At 36.1% G+C, this 21,071-nt stretch overlaps 1 protein-coding gene across 3 annotated transcripts in view; it reads right to left on the bottom strand.

The window, feature by feature from the left end:
• Positions 1-21,071, bottom strand: part of Oatp30B (Organic anion transporting polypeptide 30B) — a 32,878-nt gene that overhangs the window by 4,402 nt on the left and 7,405 nt on the right. Inside the window, exons 2-14 of one of the 3 annotated variants that reach the window (XM_053763054.1) lie at positions 17,914-17,963; positions 17,663-17,713; positions 11,761-11,892; positions 8,975-9,139; positions 8,755-8,884; positions 8,465-8,681; positions 7,963-8,165; positions 7,556-7,697; positions 3,783-3,890; positions 3,329-3,559; positions 2,767-2,931; positions 2,299-2,500; positions 550-722 (exon numbers count right to left, since the gene is read on the bottom strand). In XM_053763054.1, coding sequence (XP_053619029.1) covers positions 550-722; positions 2,299-2,500; positions 2,767-2,931; positions 3,329-3,559; positions 3,783-3,890; positions 7,556-7,697; positions 7,963-8,165; positions 8,465-8,681; positions 8,755-8,884; positions 8,975-9,139; positions 11,761-11,831 — 1,807 coding nt within the window. In that variant the 5' untranslated portion in view covers positions 11,832-11,892; positions 17,663-17,713; positions 17,914-17,963. Of the gene's footprint in view, positions 1-549; positions 723-2,298; positions 2,501-2,766; positions 2,932-3,328; positions 3,560-3,782; positions 3,891-7,555; positions 7,698-7,962; positions 8,166-8,464; positions 8,682-8,754; positions 8,885-8,974; positions 9,140-9,557; positions 9,731-11,760; positions 11,893-17,662; positions 17,714-17,913; positions 17,964-21,071 lie in introns of those variants that run through there. The other 2 variants (XM_053763043.1, XM_053763064.2) reach the window with 2 other exon arrangements.

Below are 21,071 nucleotides of genomic sequence, written 5' to 3'. Positions count from 1 at the left end.
GAGCCATGAATGAACATTTTGGATGCCTTTTTGAACAATCGTAACTAATGGTCTATATAGCGATTTTATTCTAATCCTAACTAATGAATGCGAAAATTTGTTACCTCTTCACGCTCTATTTACTTCTTAAAATCAAAATCTTCTTAAAATTTTGCATACTTATAGTTTGAAGTATGGAGAAGGACATAGGGCATCTTTCATCCCGGAAAAAATACTGTTTCAGTGGGAAATTTATGCGGGTGAAGCCGAGGGCACATCTGGTGGTCTATATAGCGGTGGTGGTCCAGTAGTTAAGGTCGTCCGCCTGTTATCGAAAGGTCTCAGGTGTGAATCCTATTCGTGCTACATGAGTTTGTATACCAATCTGACTCATGTATAGTAGGTTTCGTAGACCACAATTTGCTTTCCGAAAACACAGATGTGAAAACGTGCACACACTGACTATGTAAAAGTAATGTCAAATGTTTTTAGTGAAACTCTGAATCTCAAAACTCTGACACCAGTGTTAGGAATAACACACTCGAAATCGAGATCGTATATCGTACTCACAAGCGCAATTAGTAAAGTTGTCTCTGGAAGAGGAGAAGGCAGCACAGCCGGCGTGACACGGCGAGAAGTACGTGAGGCCGTTGTTGCCGCACACCGGCTCCATGTCCGTCTCCGTGCACAAGCAGTTGAAGTTGCACGCCGCTGTTAAGTTCACCTTGAATGGCTCCACGTTGCTGGCAAATAAAAATTAAGTTAGCTTCAAACAGAGAAAGTTAGATAAGTTTCAGTGTGTTTGGCAACCAAAACATAACCTATGAAAGACAAAAAGAGAGGCCTTTGCCCAGTACAGTTTTATGTGTTTGAGACACATAAACAGGCCAAAAAAGTTTAAAATAGTGTTTCCTAAATATTTTTCCCCTACAGATAGTGCTAGTAATCCAGCCCAGATAAATGTCAAGACTATTATTTGAATGTGACAACAGATCGAAATTGATGGGTCAAATCCACCAATGGCAACACAGCGTTGTATAATCAGAGAGAGATCGATCAAAATGATAATTCACAATGTTTTGCTATGCTAAACTTTGTGTATACCTCTGCGAGGGTTTACTGTGTGAGACAGTTAAAATTGTACGCCCAAAAAATTGCTTCATTTACTACCTAGTAAATTATTGCCGCTAATCCGCGCATAATGATTGCAGAAACAGAACATTATACATAATCAAGGGCGCTTCATTAATCGGCGAAGACTTAAGTAGGCGCTAATAAATCTAATAATGCTTGCACATAAGTAATCTTAATCTGCAACGATTTAGAGCTGTTAGGCTTTGTTGTTGTTTGCTTTGCATCATATACCGATGCCTTGAATCATGTACCGATTAATAGTAATATTATTGGCGTAATATTATTAGTAAGCGCTGCGCTTGCCAACGGCTTTTAATTCTGCGCGCTATGAATCCCGCCCGCCTGTGCATGTCGGTGACATTTGTATCTCTACCGATTTCCATATCCTTGATTCGATTGCAGAGAGAAATACTAAGAGCTTTCTCATGAGACCCAAAGGTATCGAACATCATGAAGAACTACATGAAAATATTAAAGCCAATAATATTCGGAAGAAACTTTAAAAATATAATAATGAAATGATAAAAATATACATTCCGTGTCCCAAATGTCATTTATCGTAATATACTAAAGGGATATCCGCCTCTTTAAAATGTGATGTAATCAGGCTGAATTGAGCAAGCATAAATAAAATTGTTGTGAATTTCAAATGTGTGTCGGTTATCAAAGAGCGGAACAGATTTTTTGATGTGGTCACGATAGCGAAACCGCGCGTGTGGTTTAATAATTGCTTGGCAACATAAAAATGTAAATAGGCACTACTACATTTTATTTTTACAATACACTAACTAGTTAACTAATATTATAAATGCAAAAGTAAGTTTGTGTGTTACCTCTTAACACTCTATACAATCTACAAATTTTCTTGAAAATTTTTCATACATGTAGTTTGAAGCATGGAGAAGGACATAGAGTACATTTCGTCCCTGAAAACAGTTCTTGTGGAAAATTTACGCGGGCGAAGCCGCTAGTAAAAACTAGTTTATTATTATGAACTTACTTATTATTATGCGACGAATATTTTTTTGAGACTATTCAGTTTTTTTTCCGCCTTCTAGGCGAGGTATACGCCATCACTGTCTCTGCAAAACTATTATGCGCAAATACTCGAATTGAACCAAGTAGCGATGGGACGTGTTGACTATGACCACGCCCATTACGACACGGAGGTCGTCGAAGACATACCTGTTGTTGGTGTAGGGTATGGTGGTCCCGGCCATTTTGATGTTATCACAGCCGAGGAAAAAAAGTAGCGCGTAGCACGAGAGGCAGATGGTGTTTGATATCAGCACGAACTGCACGGCTCCCTTCGGCCGCAGCTCGAGCCTCTTGAGTAGGCATCCACCCATAAATATACCGATACACGCGCCCGGGATGGCTATGGACCCTTGAAACAAATCGATTTTTTTAAATTTAAACTTTATTGCACAAAATACAGATAGTAAATGTACAATTAGGTGGGCATAATGCAAAAAACATTATCTAACAGTAAACCATTGTATCTTAAAGAGAATGCAGATGGTCAAAGAAAATGCAATTTGTCGTAATTATATGAATTTAAAGATAAAGGGAGTGGGGACCTTCGCTAACTCTGCTATAAAGTTCTATGTAGTCACTTAACAGACACACAGTAGTACATCACAAAATTATTACCAGTGAAAACGCTGGCCTGGCTCTTGCCCAAGCTGAACTGAGTCTCGAGGTACTTGGGCAGGAACACCACGAACCCAGACACGATCATCAGCTCCATGCACGCGCCCAGGCAGGTCACCACGTACACCGGGTTCTTCAGCAGGCGCCACATTGACACTGGGATATCTGAAAAATGATGCACAGATGATACTGCTGTCCAACGACTTTGATTTTGACGATACCGCGCCTTCAATGTTTACAGCTGAGATGGGACCTTTTTCAGCATAGATCTCAAGATATGTAAAAATTGTTTTTATTGAATAAAGTATTTCTTTCTTTCTTACAGAGAATATTAACATTAAATGAGTATGGAACGTCAGGAGTGAGTCACTTGTTTGAAATAAATAGCAACTACATACTACACGTTTACTGCCAATTTATCTAAATATCCTCTTCAAAAGTGACAAAAGAAATATTTGAAAACATCTGATAACGAAAGGATCAACGTTAATAGTACGCAGACAAGTCATATCATTATGTTCCGCTTACGCATGCTGTGGAGGGCAAGAGGTCGAGGGCTAACCTTTAATATCTTTTCCATATCCAGTGTCTCTGATATCAGATTGCGGTTTCTGAGGTTTGGCAGACCCGCTGCCGTTTGCCGCTGCTGCTTTTTCCACTAATCGTATCTTCTCTTTCTCGCGGACGAGCACTTTCGGGAACGAAAAGAAAGGAATGGCCACCAGGATGAGGAGAAGACCACAAAGCAGGAACCCGCCCCACCACATGCCCACCCATCGGTGATCAGCTGGCCCTGAAATCCAAAATACAAGTATGACCACGTAATGTCATGTAGTATTCATATGAAGGTCATTATATTATATATATGTATATATATATATATACGTAAAATTAACTAGTGTAGGTTTAAACAGCGTTATCATAGTGCGAAGGTCAGTTAATATTAATTATATTATTACAATTACTATATGAAACTGAGTCTGCCTGAATTTATAACATTTTATTTAATATCTTACCAATGGCTATGTTAGCACCAGAAATTGAGTCCATGTGGAAAGTAAGAAGATAGGCACCAAGCAAAAATCCGAGCACTGGACCGAAGGCCGCCATACTGTACATACAACCTAAAACAATTATAATAATGACGTTAAATAAATAAAAACAAATAGAAAACATGCGTGACGCGGATGTGTGGGGTTAGTAGTAAATTGTTATGGAAATAAGAACATTAGTCACTATGACAAAGTACACAATTAGCTTATTTAATACTTGATTTTATTTTATATTTCAAAATGATTGTCAACAAGTACAAAGCTAGTAAGTATATGGACTTGTACTTCATCACAGTGTAGTAATACATAATATGAATTATATATACATATATAATATAGGGAACGTTGGGGTATTAAAAAAACATAAGACTTGACCAATAATAGTTTTTAACTGGGGTTTATAATTTTAAGATATGCATTTGGCTCCCAGGCCCATAAAACTCCTATCACTGAATTGAAGCTATTTATAGCGCTTTAACTTAGATATATAGAGTAAATTGAATATTGAATATATTTCCTATATAAACCTAACGTTAAAGTAGCGTAAAGCGCTGTAAATAGCTAATTCAAAATTAGCTGTCGATCTGGGCAGTAATTACTTTTCATTTTAACGACTAAAAAGATTGCTCTGGCGTCATTGCTAATATTGATTTAACTATAACTTACGTATAGATTTGCATTAAAACCCATTTACTACGTAGATGACAATGAGTTTTAATAAAAAGTTGCAATTCTTCCGTTGCAAAAAATGGATTATGTGAATCCGTTAAGAACTAATTTACCATTCACAGGCTTTTAACTTAATTAGCGATTGACACGGAGCATTTATAGATTGGCTATAAATTTGTTAGCGTGCATAGTTGCATAAAGTTTGACAACTGAAAGGCAGCAGTAAGGGAGTTGCATACAATAACAGTAACTAGTAGACTGCGGACGGAAACTAGGTCACCACCGTGTTGTGTGGCCGCAAATGGCTTGGATTTCGCAGCAATATCAATGAGTACAGCGACTCCCCACTGCATGCTGGCCCTTGCGTGATAAATGTTTCTCTGCGCAACATTAAGTTTCTTTAATTAGTTACCTATTATACTTGAACTTCAAGTGATGCTGAAGGTTACATTCAAATATTAATTGAGTTCTCATAATTGACACACGACCATACTTAACTATAAAACGGTCTTATTTTTTTTTAATAGACGGCATTGGTCTAATAAAGCGTCACGAATGCAAATAAAAAAAGGCTATAAATTGGAAACCGATATAATTTTATTGCGATTGCGTTGTGAGCAATTGCAGTCGCCTAGGTTTATTAATTGAGTAATTATTTTAATGATCAGTATTATCATTTGACAAAAAGGGGTAGGATCTGACTTCTGATTGCACCAATTACATTTTTTGCATTTGATATTAAAAATAGGCCAGATAACTATAAGTACAGGAACCGTGAGCTAAGTGGATTTTTCTGAACAGCCCAAGAGGCACTCGAGCCACAGCGCACCTGTAAGGGTTTTCCGCATAAGAAGATCTTATTAAAAACAGCTCGCTTCGACGATGATTTAAAAAAATATATACGAATGAGCATCATATAAAAAATGATATCGATCGTTTATTGCAAGTTGCACGATCGTCATTGATTAAAATAAAAAGATGTTATCGTTGTATTTTCATTACAAAGTTGGCTAATAATGCCCAAGTCTTAAGTCTTAAGATTTAGTAATAAGAAATGCGCCGCAGCGCATGAGTGCGTTCATTTGTCCGATTTAAAAGTTATTTGCCAGATTTCATTATGTGACTGGTTGAGTTGACGAAATTCATAATAATGTCACAAGCTTTTAATGAATACAGATGGTAGAGAAGTAGATACACATTTATGAAATTATATTCACGTTTGTTACGTAAGTAGAAAGTCGGAATATTATGCCAAAGGAACGAGGCGTGGATGGAAGAATGAAACTTGAACCCTACTGGCACAGACACCTGGCACCTGTTTCCTGTAGCGACATACATAAAGTTATACTAGTACGCCAGAAAATCGATATTGATGACAAATGGCTATAATTAGGCCTGAGGCTATGGAATGTTCTCAACCTTATGTTTAGAGCTGCAATGTGAAAATACAGGCAAAATGTTATAGCTGTGTAAGGTAAACAAACAATATCACTGTACAAGCGGCATACTTTTTGAAATTTATAGACTTTCCATGATAAGTCTCCGCTAAAAGATCGTGTACTTCCACTAAGTACAGTGGATACAGTAATTTTGTTGAAGAACCTTTTAATATATTCGAAAAAAAACAGAAATATTCCCGATTTATTTTACAATAAATTTTAAATATACGGAAATGCTGACCATGATGAAAAGAATATTTAAACACAGTAAATAAAAAGTAGAGCTGATCAGCTGATGTTAGTAGGAGGCGCAGCGGGTCAAGGGCGGGGTTTCAGCTTTAAGCTCGCCTCACCTGGCTCCGACCCCACAGTGCATAAAGCCGGTCGCCCACAATCAGTTATATAGTGGCTTTATTGCCGTTGCACGACTCCATTTAATTACTGTGATATGCTTCAATAAAAAAGGAAGTTTCGATGGATATGACGCTATCGGCATTATGGAGTTTGATTACCTCAAAAGAAAATTTTATTTCAAGGAAAAAGTGGAATTTGCAACTAGAGTTAGCAAGTTGCATACTGTAATAAAACAAATATTACAGGGCGGTACTAAAAGTTAGTATTAATAATCATAGCCACACATTGCCCACGTGTAGGTTCAACTACCTTTGTGATATATTTGAAAAGGATCCTGTAATTTTATAGCACTGCTACGTGAAGTGAATCACTACCATTTACGACAGAACCTCGCTTTTATGACCTCTTTCTCTTTCATATTGCCCAATATGAAAATTTCAATGATGTTCTTTCGTTAGCGTATTGTACAGGGTAACGAAAGAACATCATTGAAATTTTCATCACAAGGATTTATTTTGAGGAAAAGTATATTTGAAAACTCGACAGATCTTACTGTTGTGTCACAAACCAATTTGAAGTGGGGCTATATTGATAAGCTATTATTTATATTTCCTATCATAAAGCTAGATTAGACATGAGCGGAATATTTATCTACGCCCATACGAACGTTAAAAGTAATGAATCATGCAATAGAAAGCCATATTGAACTAATTTAATGTGATGCGTTACCAACGAAAATAAACTTGAGTTAATGCAATTGTATCCGACCCGAATTGAAAGGCGGATTAATAAATATAAGTAAAATAAATATATTATGTCTGGTATAATAAGGTTCGTTGACTCTGGCGAGAGTGCGTCGTGCGGTTATAAGCCACGCACCAGTCGTAGCTTGACAATAAAGACGGGCAATATAAAATCATATTGAAAAGGTCGACTGAGGACGCGCTGTGAATAACATGCTTTATAGCATTATCTAGAAAAAATTGGAGATTACCAATGGAGTTAGGGATTTAGGCACAGCATTATAGCATACTTACTACTATGATTAGCAAAATGTGTCACGAACGTAAAATAAATAACATAATTTGAGTACAAACACAAGGACTTTGACCATTTTTCTATGGTTTTTCTCGGCGTATGGTACTGGGTATATAATTTTATTTTAACGAGACAGAGGACGTATTACCTAGAAACAAAGCTATTTGATAAGCATATAATTAATTGTATTGATAAGGCACAAACTATATGTGAAGAAGTAATATAAATTTGACTCACCGATATACATGCTGGACGATTCGGGTCGCACGTGGTCGTCAACGTACGTCGTACCAAGAGTCAACAACGGCGAGCCGCCACAACCCAGCAATAGCTGAGCCACGATAAACACCATCACTGGCATGAATGTACTGGGGCTACTCTGTGGAATAATGTACTTTATTAATGTTTTATCTAGCCAAGGAGAAAAACGTAGAAGGCAGAATTAAATGGAGTTCATTACAAAAGTTTATTGGTGTTCTCAAATGTGATAGTAGATGTGGCACTACTTATGAAAGGTGCAAAGATTCAGATAAGCGAACTCAGTGACGAAATATCGGCATTATTTAATGAAAGAAGATTTATTGAGCAAGGGAGTAGCATGAAACAAAAATAAATATGTTGGTTTAAATACTAATCCATCTTACTTTGATACAATTGTCAGGTCTCAAGTTACTGGGTGGTAAACCCGCCTGGCCAGCTAGTCGGGCAAGACTCAAGTCCTGATCCAGGCCGGGCAGCCGGCAAATATTCTCTTCAGATTTATTATTGGCCAGAGTTTCGCTGTTCACTTCTGCTATGAAATGCGGTATAACAAATACTAACGAGCCGATGCCCATTATTACAGCACCTGAAAAGTACATACACATACATTTATGTTTGATATTTAAAAATACAAAAGTTTCAACAGTTCTGCGTAGTTCTCTTTATGACACATGATAAACACATACGCATGAACCTTATACCATACCAATATTTCAGATTCTGCTTTCGATAATCAGTACTGGTTCGTGGTAGGATGTCCATATTAGTCATGGCAATGAGCTTCTGAATAGAATCGAAGCTAGCCGAGAACAGATAAATCGCGTGCGAGTTGTCCTGTTTTGTTTATTTATAAGATAAATATTATTTTATGACTGGAATACGTACCGACCGCGATCCAAACTGGAATGTGTCTTCTACTACCAAGGTATGACACAAAGATGACCGTGATGACGTTGCCGATTTCATAACTGCTCGCAATTAAACCAGAAAGACTTGAGGGTATTTCGAAGCGTTTTTCTATGGTGGTGATGACGGAATTGATATATCCTGAACTTAACGCTTGCTGGAGCGTTACCAGGAACGATAGGAAAAATACAAATACCTGAAAAATAAATCAAATTATTATGAAAGAAACTGAAAGTACAGCAGTAATTTTAAGAATTTTGAAAACTCACTTTTATACTAGAAAATCTCTGAATAAAAAGCGGTCTCCACGATAAGATACCGCAGTCTCGTATGTCATGAGGAATGTCTAATATTTCCGGAAACATTTGCCGGGGTTTTTCTTTTTCCCTTTCCCGATCTCTGTAAAACAATAGAAAGTGATAAGTGCAATGAATTGCGGATGTGATGTAACTAATCTGTAATTTATAATGAAATTGGTAAGTAAATAACCTGTCGCATATGCCAGCGGACGGGTTCCGGCTGTGACATTTGCCTGGTTCCCGTGGGGGGTGAGAGGGGTGTGGCGGCGTGCTTGGTCCCGGTGGGTTGTCCGCGTTGTCCCCGCACCCGGACTCCGCGTACAGCCCCGTCATCGCGTACATTGACTCTTGCCTCCTGCGCAAATATTTACGTAACGTGAGTATTCTACACACACAACCAAGTGAAAAGAATACTAAAGGCAGCAAGAGTAATCTCGGTATTCGTTCCACCCGTACTTTTGTAGAAACGAGAGGATAATATACAGCATCGTTAATGCGTGTTCTCTAGATTCATTGTACATACATTTTATCATGGCTGATTCCCGCGGAGCAGCTGTTTTACCATTTTTATTAGGTAACAATGGAGCAGGAATGTCTTTATAATGATAGATAATACTCAAAGTACCTACCTACTCGTTAGAGAGAAAATCGTGTGACCGAGAGAGACATTCAATTGAACACCTTGTTTACAAACATTTGGATAATGCGGTGTGGTGCAGCAGTTAATTGTCACTGATAACGTATATTAGTAGCAATTTAATTTTAATACCTACCCGTCTAACAACTTTTGTTGTTGAGCTAAGTTTTCACGCATATTCACAACACAATTTACTTCGCCGGAGTGAACTAATTATATTAGCAACAAGAACAGGAAGACGTACAATGGAGAAACAAATATTAACAAAAAAAATGAATTTGGATAATAAATGTAAGACGCGGCACGTGCTGTACCCAGGTGAGCCATCGGAGCCTGGGATGAGTGATATCGGAAAGGCTCACGTTTTGACACTATTGTTGGCCAGGTGTCGCAAACCCGGTTATCTGTGCGTATGACACAGACAAGCCTTATCGGATAAAATTTTGTAAAATACTAAAACTAGCTTCAATGTTGTTTCATGCATGACTCAGAGTGGGAAGGGTCACAGAGGGGGATTATTACAAACAGAAAATCAATAGATTATAACAAAATTCGAACTAACGGATCCTCAGTAGAGTTACGTAATTTTTGGGTTGGTGACGCGACTGTTGACCTTTACAATCATAAACAAGTAAATATTATCGAATCATCGAACGCCAGATGATCGCTAGAACGCCTATCTAAACATCCTGGAAGTAAGTATCAAATAGCAAATTGTTTAGTGTAACGAGGAACGAGTTTCAAAAAGTGTTATGATTAATAATAAAAAACCGGTCAAGTGCGAGTTAGACTCGGGCACCGAGGGTTCCGTACAAAATTTTGATGATTCGGCTGTGATTTTATAACCGGCCGCCTGCCTAACGTCAACCCTCTTTGGGAATGCTATGTGCTATGGTTGCCTATTAATCCCTTAGTCGTCCCGTAAAGCTATCTAGTGGGAATGGTGAAAAGCGGGCGTATGCACTCATTTTGTACAAAACGAATTACAAATATAACTTATTTTCTGTGATGTAAGTATAAATTAATTAATTTTTTTTAAATTTTTTTTTCTATATCAGTATAGTATGCCCTTACTTTATCCCAAATTTCATGATTCTAGGTCATCGGGTAGTACCCTTAGGTTTTGATTCCTTTGTAAAATCGAAAAATGCACTCATTTTGTATGTAATAAATTACAAATAACTTTTTCTGTGATGTAACTATAAATTACCAATTTTAAGTTTTTACCTATATCAGTACAGTATGCCCCACCTTTTTTAAATTTTATGATTCTTGGTATACAAAAAGTACCCTATGGTTTTGATTCCCTTGTGAAATCGCAAAATATGCGACATAAATGGTCATTTTTTGATCGCGTTAACGTATAAGTTTGATTTTTTCCCAGCTGAAAGAGATCGTAGACCTGGGTATTCGGTATAAATTTGAACTTAATACCTTTACGCGTTCCTGAGAAAAAGGTCTTGACAGACGGACAACGAAGTGATCCTATAAGGGTTCCGTTTTTACCTTTTGAGATACGGAACCCTAAAAACGTCTATACTTATTATATTACATGCAATGAAAGATAGACAATTGAACTGTAAGCGGAAAACAGATGGAACACATAGAGATGAACTAATGGATGTAATCAATAGTATGTGGGTCATAGCAGCCATTTCATGGATAATGAACACACAGATCACATTTATTAGAATCGGTAGTGCGTCACCGGACTTATTTTGAAGCCGATTTTGCAAAATGCATCCACTTTGCAAAATCGGCTTCATTTCATATAAGATTAATTCTAAATGAGAGTTCATAATGTAAGAAAATTATTTAGAAAATTATAGGAGTTGTGCATTTTAATCGGTATCAGATTATTTTATCAAATTTAAACTTTTACTAACAACCCTATTAGTAAAAGGTTAAATACAGACAAGGTCAGAAAATTGTGATAATTTATTAACTGTAACATACGGCTGGATCATTGTTCCAACATTAAAAACTCAACCATAGTAAAAAAACTAAAATTTTGAAAGAACTTTTATTAAGAAGTCATCAGAATTAATGTAGCTGTCGAATAAACATAGCTTTTTTTTGCTATTACTCCATCGTGACGTCACGGTAGAGTGTCATTTAGTATGGAGCGTTTGGACGAGTCAAAAAATGAGTGATTATAGTTTTGTCACATCTTTGAAAGTATTGTTATTGTCGCAATGATTTTTCACTGGTATTTCTAACACCATAACTATGGGTTGAACTAGCACGCATAACCGTGGAGAACCAATTTAAAAACTAAATTAATCTTACTTATATTTACTTGTCTAAAGTAATATAATTTGTTTGCTATTTCATAATACCTGTGTCCTTTTCTGTGTTGCGGAGCGGCGTTGGTGCCGCCCGCGCTCTGCTGTCGCTCGCCTTCCGTCATCTTGATGCTGCGCTTCGTGTCTCACCGCACGCCCATACCACTCTTTGCAGTACTCCTCCACCTGAAACAACAAATGTATTACTACAATAGTCGTGGCTAAAAAAACACTTCTAAAGAGCGCAGCGTATTTTTTTCGATTTTCCGACGAAAAACATGAAAACGACAAAGTTTAACATAGGATGTATGAGTTGGCCTTTTTTAAAATTACGTTACCTGTGCTTCCTAAACAATTACTTGCAAAATTTTATTTAGAAGCATTTTTCGGGCACAAGGTTGTGCTTCATTTTCCGACCCTGGCGGCAACTTAAGCTTACAATAATTAAACATTACTAAATAAACCCTCTTTGGCATATAATGTACGAGTATGTATATTAGGGAACAGATCTTGTCATTTTGAGACGGTTTGTTCAAACGTGGGCGATATTGATATAATAACGATAAATGTATAACAACGAGACCGAAATATGCGTAGGACTGAAGTCGAATTCAGAATGTGCAGTGACTTCGTATCAAATGAATTCATGCGTGTAATATTCTCATTGAAAATATTATACACCATGTAATTTCAATGTATTTTTTTCCAAAGGTGCAATATAAGTACCATAGCTGCTTGGATAACATGAGTGAAATATGCAAAGTCGTGAAATTCGATAAATAGACACAAAGTAAACCTGTAAACCTCGACATATCAATCATCTACGTAAGTCCTTTATTCACACGATCAATATAATAATAAAATATATTCTTTCGCGATCTTTATTACCAAAGCCATTTATTAATTTATACAGTCTATGCTATTTGTAAGCGGAGAAAATGATATGTCAAGTTGATAAACCAAGGTCGCTTCGACGGCAATAGGCTAGCTGGGTGTGAGCTACCTAATGGAACTGAGGTTATTTAATCAAAAGAATAAGGTTATTTAATCAAAAGAAATCATAAATCAAAGAATGGTTATATTTAGTAAATATCTCCCAAGTTCGCGAGATATTGGTACAAATATAGCCACAACTCTCAAACATTGAGATATAAATTAACGAGAGTGCTCAAATTGACACCATTGCATTTTTCTTATTTTTTTGATAGGAAGCAAAAGTATAATACTGATGGATAATGCAGAACTATTAGCCTTTATTTAAAATGTAAAATAAACCACAGTGCACGTAGTAAACGGCACATGAAGCTACCCAAATTCATAGCAATTTCGCCATAATCACCGCGGTATAAAGATCCATGCATGGTAACACAATTTGGTCAAACTTTGATCATCGTTCAGTATAGAATGAGTAAAACGCTGCGAATACCACGTGTAAGAACACGTGTTATTCTTTTGTGCTTTCATTACTTTGCAGATCCCCAGCGATGTTCAAATAAAGAAATGCACGCACGTGTCGAGTACATATTGTGCAGCCGTAAACATTTTGATTGAGACTTGTACAATCAACACCATATCCAAATTAACTTGCCTCTTTTACCGCGGAGTAAAGATCTATGCAGGGTAACTTGAAATGGAGTCGTCGACTGTACTTCCGCAAGTGCGAATAAATTTTCAAAGTAATGTAGAATAGGACCTGTATGTCTGATATGACCTCATAGAATCGATTGAACTCAACTCAGTCATTGAAGTATTCCTGTCAAAGAAAGTAGAAATAATTGAACCGCTGCATCGGTGGCACTAGAGTCTAATAAATTTGATAAGTCAGAGACATTTCTTTGTTATTGAATGTATAATGTAGGTATATGGTTAAGATTTTATTCAATTCGCTTAGAACGTCATCATTATGTCATTGATACAGCGGTCGGTACCTGCTATAACTACTTCATAAATATAACTCGGTCGGTTTGATGTTTTGCTATCGCCTTCTAACGGTATTCTGGAAACGGCCACCGCTATGAGCAGAAATGCGACAGCCAAAAACTAGCATGCATCTAATGGCAAAAATAGCAATGATAAGTATTCTTTAAAAATTACATCAATAAAGCATAATGAATTTGTTTCATTCATTTAATAATTGGTTAAATTAGTGTCATGAACGCCGAAATAATTACCCGGAAGTCGAAATTGCAAAAATACATGGATGCGACAGCTCAGCAATGCAGAACGTGTTAGGGTCTACGAAAGAATCATGTTTTGTTTGAAAAGTAACTGCGAGTTGAAAGAAAGGTAATTGGGTATTCTGATAATATTAAAACAAAAAAAAAACATTAGCTAGTTTGGCAAATTCGGTTATGTTATTTATGGAAAAACCTAAAATAATCGGGATAATAAAATATTGTTTTGATGACTATTTGAAGGAGTACATATTAACAAATAATAGAAATATCTGTGAAACAACTGATTGATGAGCTTTTAAAGATATGACGAAATTAAAATCACAAGTAAAACGTGACGACGTCGCATGTTTGAATCATCTTCACAAACAGACAACTATCGTTTATGCAGATGACTTCTTAAAAGTTAAGGATAGTTGATTTTTTACACAATCATCATATCTTGATGACAGGAATTTGCAATTATGGTCTGTTTTATTTACGTAAGAGTTCCTAATTTTGTAGTTTTTATCAAGCTAGCCGCAGTGGCATACATTGGTTGTATCGGGGTCAACGTCAACCGAGTAGGTTGATTAAATCGGTTCATGGTGCTGCAAAACTAGCTAAATTATGAGCCGATTCATGGCCTGTGCCAATCTGCGCCAGAAATGTTCACATCTGTCAAATTCACAAGGCTGGGTTTAAAATAACCTATCCGTCCTAGCTTTACATAAATAATTTTACAATGTACTCTTAATCTAACCTCTCAAGGTGTAACCAAATTTCTGACTTTAGAAACCATTACCATTTAAAATATTTAAAAAATATAGATGCATTAATTTTACTTGCCTTTTCATCGTTCATTTCTAGCTTCTAATTCTTCATTCCTATCTTTTATTAGGTACTATGTTGCGTCTTTACGCAATAGATTAATTATATGATACTAAACACAACAATAACAGAAATACATATAATTAATATGCGATGTGAAGCATTCATAACTGTTCTGAAAAAGAATGCGCAATACATTCGTGAGAAAAAACACAATCTCATTCGATGTAAAAATAACCAGTACAAAACAAATGTAGCCTATATGTATGTACCAACCAGTTTATCGTTCTAATCCTCTTTTATTGATGAGTGAAGCCGACTTTGTTAGGCTATACCGAACAAAGTTAAATAAGCAGATGTCAGTAATGTAACTATATGGAACGGACTATATCAATTAATTAATAATCACTGTTGCATATGAAAACCGAAGGAACTATTGAACTACCTCTGCCTCATCTTAATGCGAAATACAAACTCAAACATATTTCAGTCATTTTAAGTACGAAACCACCCAAATTGCAATCTATTTTTGTCACGTGGACGAGGTATTACTGCAACATATGGGTCACTGTGTTGTTTCGATAGTAAATTAGTAATGGAAATCTATGATCTATGATTACGATTATATTGTTCTAGGAATATCAGATGCTCTATGACATTGTTTATTGTTACTGTTAACTTGAAATGAATGCAATGACCTCTGGCACAGATCGACACTGAGAAATATTCCGATGACGACGAGAGAAAATATAACCTTAGTATAATATAGGTATCTGCTTGCACGTTACAATTTACAGTCAGATTTGAATATAACATTAGATGATAGTAGTGTATTGTGCAGTACGTGGATACAGTAGAAATCGACTAAACATCCTGGTAGTAGCGTGGGCGCAAAGCTGCATTATTATGTAACGTCTTGCTTTTGTGGAACGGATGCCAAAATTTCACTCCCGCTCACAAGCCGCGGGCCTGACCTGAGGGAGAGTGTTAGAGGTCGTGCGTGACAGTTGCGTATTTTATACTAATATGTGGGTTCGATATGTACATACTTTCATAAGCATTGTAAATATCGAACCCACAGGTAGAATCACAGCTATTGTCTCATGCCCAACACTTTCGCGGACGCATGACTGCTATTAGCAGTCATAACAATTAAACTTCTTTTGTGTCTCATTGAGCATCCACGAAAGTGTTAAGTTTTGAACAATTGCCGAACAATGTTTATTCATTTAATTTATGCCTGCCTATCCACAGCCATCCATTTGATTCTTGTTTGACACAACTTTTGCCTTTTCCTTTATTTGTTCCATGTAAGCCCTTCTTGGCTTTCCTCTTCCTCTTCTATGTTAGACGTTTATATATGACGTTAAAATCCATTAAATCACTAACTTGTGACAAGTGACAGTGACAAGATGAAAAGCATTCACCATATGTATTGGACAGCAGGGTATCATTACCGTGACTTCCCACTCCAAGAAGTGATATCGAATTATCAACGGTGAAGTAATTGAATGTAGAAGGGAAGTTTTATGGGAATCGGAGCGTGTGTCCAAGGTTAATGTCGTAGGTGATGATTATGTTACGGTCGATAATAGAGGCTTGTCGACGAAATCGAATGTTTGTTAATTTACGACTCGACCTTTATTCAATCGCTAGTTGCTTCATTTAACTTGATTGACTCTTCAAAATCACGTGTCAATCAATGTCATCAAACTTAATTATGCAAAACAATAAATTCAGATTTCACGGATACGGATGTCAGAATCGAATCAGGTCGTGTCGTGCGTGACGCCATGGAATATTACTCAGAATAACTAAAGGCCGAAGTTACGTTCATAGTTTGCATGACAGTAAATAACAGCATATTGTTTAGACACTTACTAATTGCAACAAAACCAGTATAATACTTATTATTTATTTATTTAAACTTTATTGCAAATCAATTGCAAAAAGCATTACCTACAGTCAATTATTGGCTCAAACGGAGAATTTACATTGAACTCTAATAAAACAGTAAAAAAAAACACTATAAAATAAAGGAAAAGAAAATAGTAGATGATACGTTGCAAACACATCCAACCTACAAAAAATATGCACACAAGATATAATAACAATATTTAAACAAACATTGATAAGATCATAATGCGTAAATATGTGCAGCAACACAAGAAGGTTAAGTGAATTTTTTAATTAAACTTTAAACAGCTGATGGGTATGTACCTACCTAGTTGAGAATGAGGCGTGGCGTGAAAGAATTTGAAATCAAAGAAGGTGTCTTATGTAAAAAATAACACTAGTCGCAACCTGTTCTGTTCAAAAGCTAAATTTTATGTGTAATTTTTCATAATATTCGTATTGCCTGCAATAGGGAAACTTCAACAAAATGCAATAGGCATAGGTTTCAGCAAAGAAATGTAGATAAATGGGAAATAAACATGTTTGTACCTATTATTTGATCTCGATGAACAAAAAATGCGATGATCATTTACAGGAGAGTAAACTTGAAAAAAAACCCGACACCCGACTGCTCTCCTGTGACGCCGCAGCTAGTGCCATCAAACAACGTGACTCATTGATCGACCCTGTCTGAGAACGGTTATTTTTCTTCTTAGGCGAACGCAGTCATTTAAACCTGTTTTCTGTATGCAGAGGCATGAATTTATAAAATTTGCATGAGAATTGCTATCACGTGACTCATGAAAATGACTTTTTATGTATTCCAAATGACTCATTTGGAATACATAAAAAGTCAAGTTTATCATGATTTGTATAGCAAACGAAAAGAGTGAAAACCACCGTTTTAAAATTAAATCAGCGTTGACATAGAAAGTTCATCAATAGGAATAGGATGCTACTATTATAAAGTCGAAGAGGAAGAGGAAGAGAAAGAGAAAGAAAGTCAAAGAGGATTTACATTTTGTTTCGAATTTTAGAAATAAAATGAAAAATGCAATGTAAGAATATTTATTTACCTTCACTGCAAAAACAGTCTCAGGTAGCCCGTAGAGTTGTCATTCCAGAATCTGCAACAAATAAAAATTAATTAGAGTGTTTATATTATGATATATGTGAATTTAATTTTACACACATCACAATTGAAATTAGTGAGGAAGTCGTATCATAAATCGCGTAGGACTATAAATGCTATATACTAAATCTAGTTGTGGTCGTTCGTGACCAGAAATATGGGACAACACTCGATAGTAATTGATAAGGTGGCTACCTTACTGTCCAGAATCCGCGCGCGTCATGATCTAAACATTTGTTCCAGTGCTGTCAACAAAACATTTTGATATATATTTAGGATATACTTTATATAGATAAGGGACCTTATTGACTGCGATGGGTTTGCATCATTTATTTGTTATAAAACAACTAAATGGCGATAATTAGAACAGTAGTTAAATGAACGAAATGTTGCCCGAAATGTGCCTCAGCTGCTATCACTATAAGTGTAAGAAGCAGCTATGAATAAATTGTAAATATTTGAAGCAAATAACTGTTATCTCGAGATATCAGCGGCTATTGTAGAGTTGTTTACATCTACATGTATGGGAATCCTTGTAAAAACACAAATACTCACTATAATAAACGTCACTTTTAAGTGTTCTAATTATCTTACTTCCACTAGGCACATATCATATAAAAACAATCGCTATAATTTATCAGTCTGTTGTAATGAGAAGGTAGAACAAAAAACAAACTTTCACATCACATATTACCATACATATATCACTAATAAATAATCAAGCATGCCAAATAGCACGGTAGGTCAATTTATTAATGAGGCCACGTACACAGGTTAATAAGAACAATGCTAATAAAAAGGTCCTGATTTCAATTCAAAACATGGACATTCTGAATATGAAAATAGACAAAGTTGTTAAAATGTAGTATGATAGAAATACTTCAGCAAAAATTAATTAGGCAAAAAATAAATTTAACGCTTCGTATTTATTTTTTATTTCATTAAGTTCACCATTTCTCTTAGCCCATACCTATGTGACGTGAGTCCGCGCCTGACCGACTTTAAAACCGTTAGGTACTCATAAACTCAATAATGCAAACGAAAGTTTCCGGATTCACGGCTTGGGGTAATTTGCTGTTTTCAATAGTTATCTGTTTGTCCTCGTTTCCGTGATACTAGTTACAGTCATTTCTATGCCGGAGCTCGTAGTACACATAATAAAATAATAATCAGATTTGAAGGAAATTGTGGACTCAGACTTTCTCTTAACTGGGTTTTCTTTTATCAGTCGATCATTTTATGCTGTTTGAATAGCATTGTGTTAGTTTCCACCTTGACCCAGATAATTGAAATAGAAACAGTTTATCAATTTTTATGAATGAATGAATACCTTATTGTACAGTACGCATTATATACAACGTTTTAGGAGGTGCTAGTTAGTTTGAACATTGAATTTTCTTTAAAAGGATTTCGCGGGTGCAGTATCTATACTATACTTTGCTGGCTGTGTTAAGAAATTCGTAGTTGGAATTCCGAAAACAAAATATAAATGTTGTAATCAATGCAAGATTATAGATAGAATGATTCATTCGTTATAAACAAAGGTTGTTGATGACGTGTGCAGTCAATACAGCAATAACAAAAGTACCAAAATATTATTGGTTGACACCGCCCTGCAGTTGCGTTATTCAATTAAATTTTATGTGTTACTAGCTAGTAAATACTAAGATGTTGTCGCTACAAGCTTTTAATATTATGAGTATTTGTATAACGTGGCTGGTGCTCTCGGTGAGTTAGTGAGTGACAGAGGTGAGCGACCGCAGCGGTCAACGTCATTTGTTGAGCTTTACTAACACGCACTACTGATTCATCTCTCAAGTTGCGCAATAGCAACAAAACCCTTCCAATTGTCATCGCACCTAAATAAGATTTGACGAGTACTTTCGTTGATTCAGGTTAGGTAAAGTACCACTGTATTACTTCCGTTCGGTTGGTTGATGAATTTCTATATTTTCGCTACAACAACCACAAGATACTCATCACTATGAAAAGATTTTACTATGTGTTTGTACTGGAATGTTGCAGACTGCGTGGGATAGAAAAGAGCGAGTGACATATGAATTAGTATTTTAGGGGAAAAGCAATAAATGAACGTTTATTTTTATTGTTTGACGAAAATAAAACAGAAACCTCAACTGACAGCTATCGGCATATACACAATTGCAAATAATAGCAACGCAAATTACATCGTGCAGCGCGTTGTTAATCGCCTGTGTTAAGGGCGAATTAGTCAGCCACTTTGGAGGTTCTGTAAATAATGATCCATTAGATTTTGGGGCCACGAAGCAAGTTGCATAAATCATTATCGACAGTGTCATAAACTACATCCTAAGCACTGCCATTTATAAGCTGATCTTTCTCTGTTTCTCATCAACTGATAGGTTATTGCAAAACAATTGACATAGTGACCTACAAATGTGTTGTTACTATATTCTTATACTGTACTACAATACCAATTAACCATAAAAGATTGATGCAACCAACTTCTTACGAGTAGTAACATAATAAAGCCATTAGTTCGCTAGTACTACATTATGCAACCTACCAATTAAAGAATATTGACATTACTCCGTAACTAGTGCTATAGTTTGTTTATAGTGAATATGCAGAAATATAGATACTATGAATTTCATAGTTATAAAATTGAAAAGCCTGTGAAGGAAAATCTACAATCTAATCAGAAAAAGAGCCGTGAAATTGACTAGAAATCAGAGAATCACTTAACTAAAAGGGGAAAGTAACAGATTTACGCAACAAATAGTTTTAAAATATTACAGATTTACGTAAAGAATATGTAGCATAAAATGAGTACCCCTCTAAAGACCAGTAAATGACTAGTCTTCTATTAGTGTAGTAAACTCTTGAAACGTTTCAAAACAAAAGTGTACGAGTGGCTAAGCTCAAGTGTCGGTTTTTTTTAATACGACAGGCTGAACCTGTAGGTAGGTAGGGGCCAAACATTTGAGAAAGGAAAGAATGTCACAGTTGCGAGTAGTCCTTTTGTAGAATGAGCGCAATTAGAATTCTCGTCGTGATCCAAGTTCGTGTTGCACTTTCTACAACGAACAATGGAACGAGTATCCTGCACTCTCAAATCCATCCTTATAGGCATCAACTAAGGTTGTGTTCACTTTGAAAACATAGCGCAGACAGACAATACAAAGAACCTGACGGTCAGGTACGTCAAGTACCTATTACCTACCAAATAAACTATTTAATATTTTAAGTAAGTTTTTTTTGCATAATATCGCATTGGAGGCTGTCAATTGGGAAGTAGTTATCAGTTAGTTGGCAAGGCGATGACCTCGTCATATCGTCGCACTGCGCAGCTGTGGGACGATGCAAGCTTCAAA

The sequence above is a fragment of the Plodia interpunctella genome, chromosome 2 (assembly GCF_027563975.2).
Source record: "Plodia interpunctella isolate USDA-ARS_2022_Savannah chromosome 2, ilPloInte3.2, whole genome shotgun sequence".
Classification (NCBI taxonomy): Eukaryota; Metazoa; Arthropoda; class Insecta; order Lepidoptera; family Pyralidae; genus Plodia; species Plodia interpunctella.
This window is presented reverse-complemented; position numbering and strand designations above follow the sequence as displayed.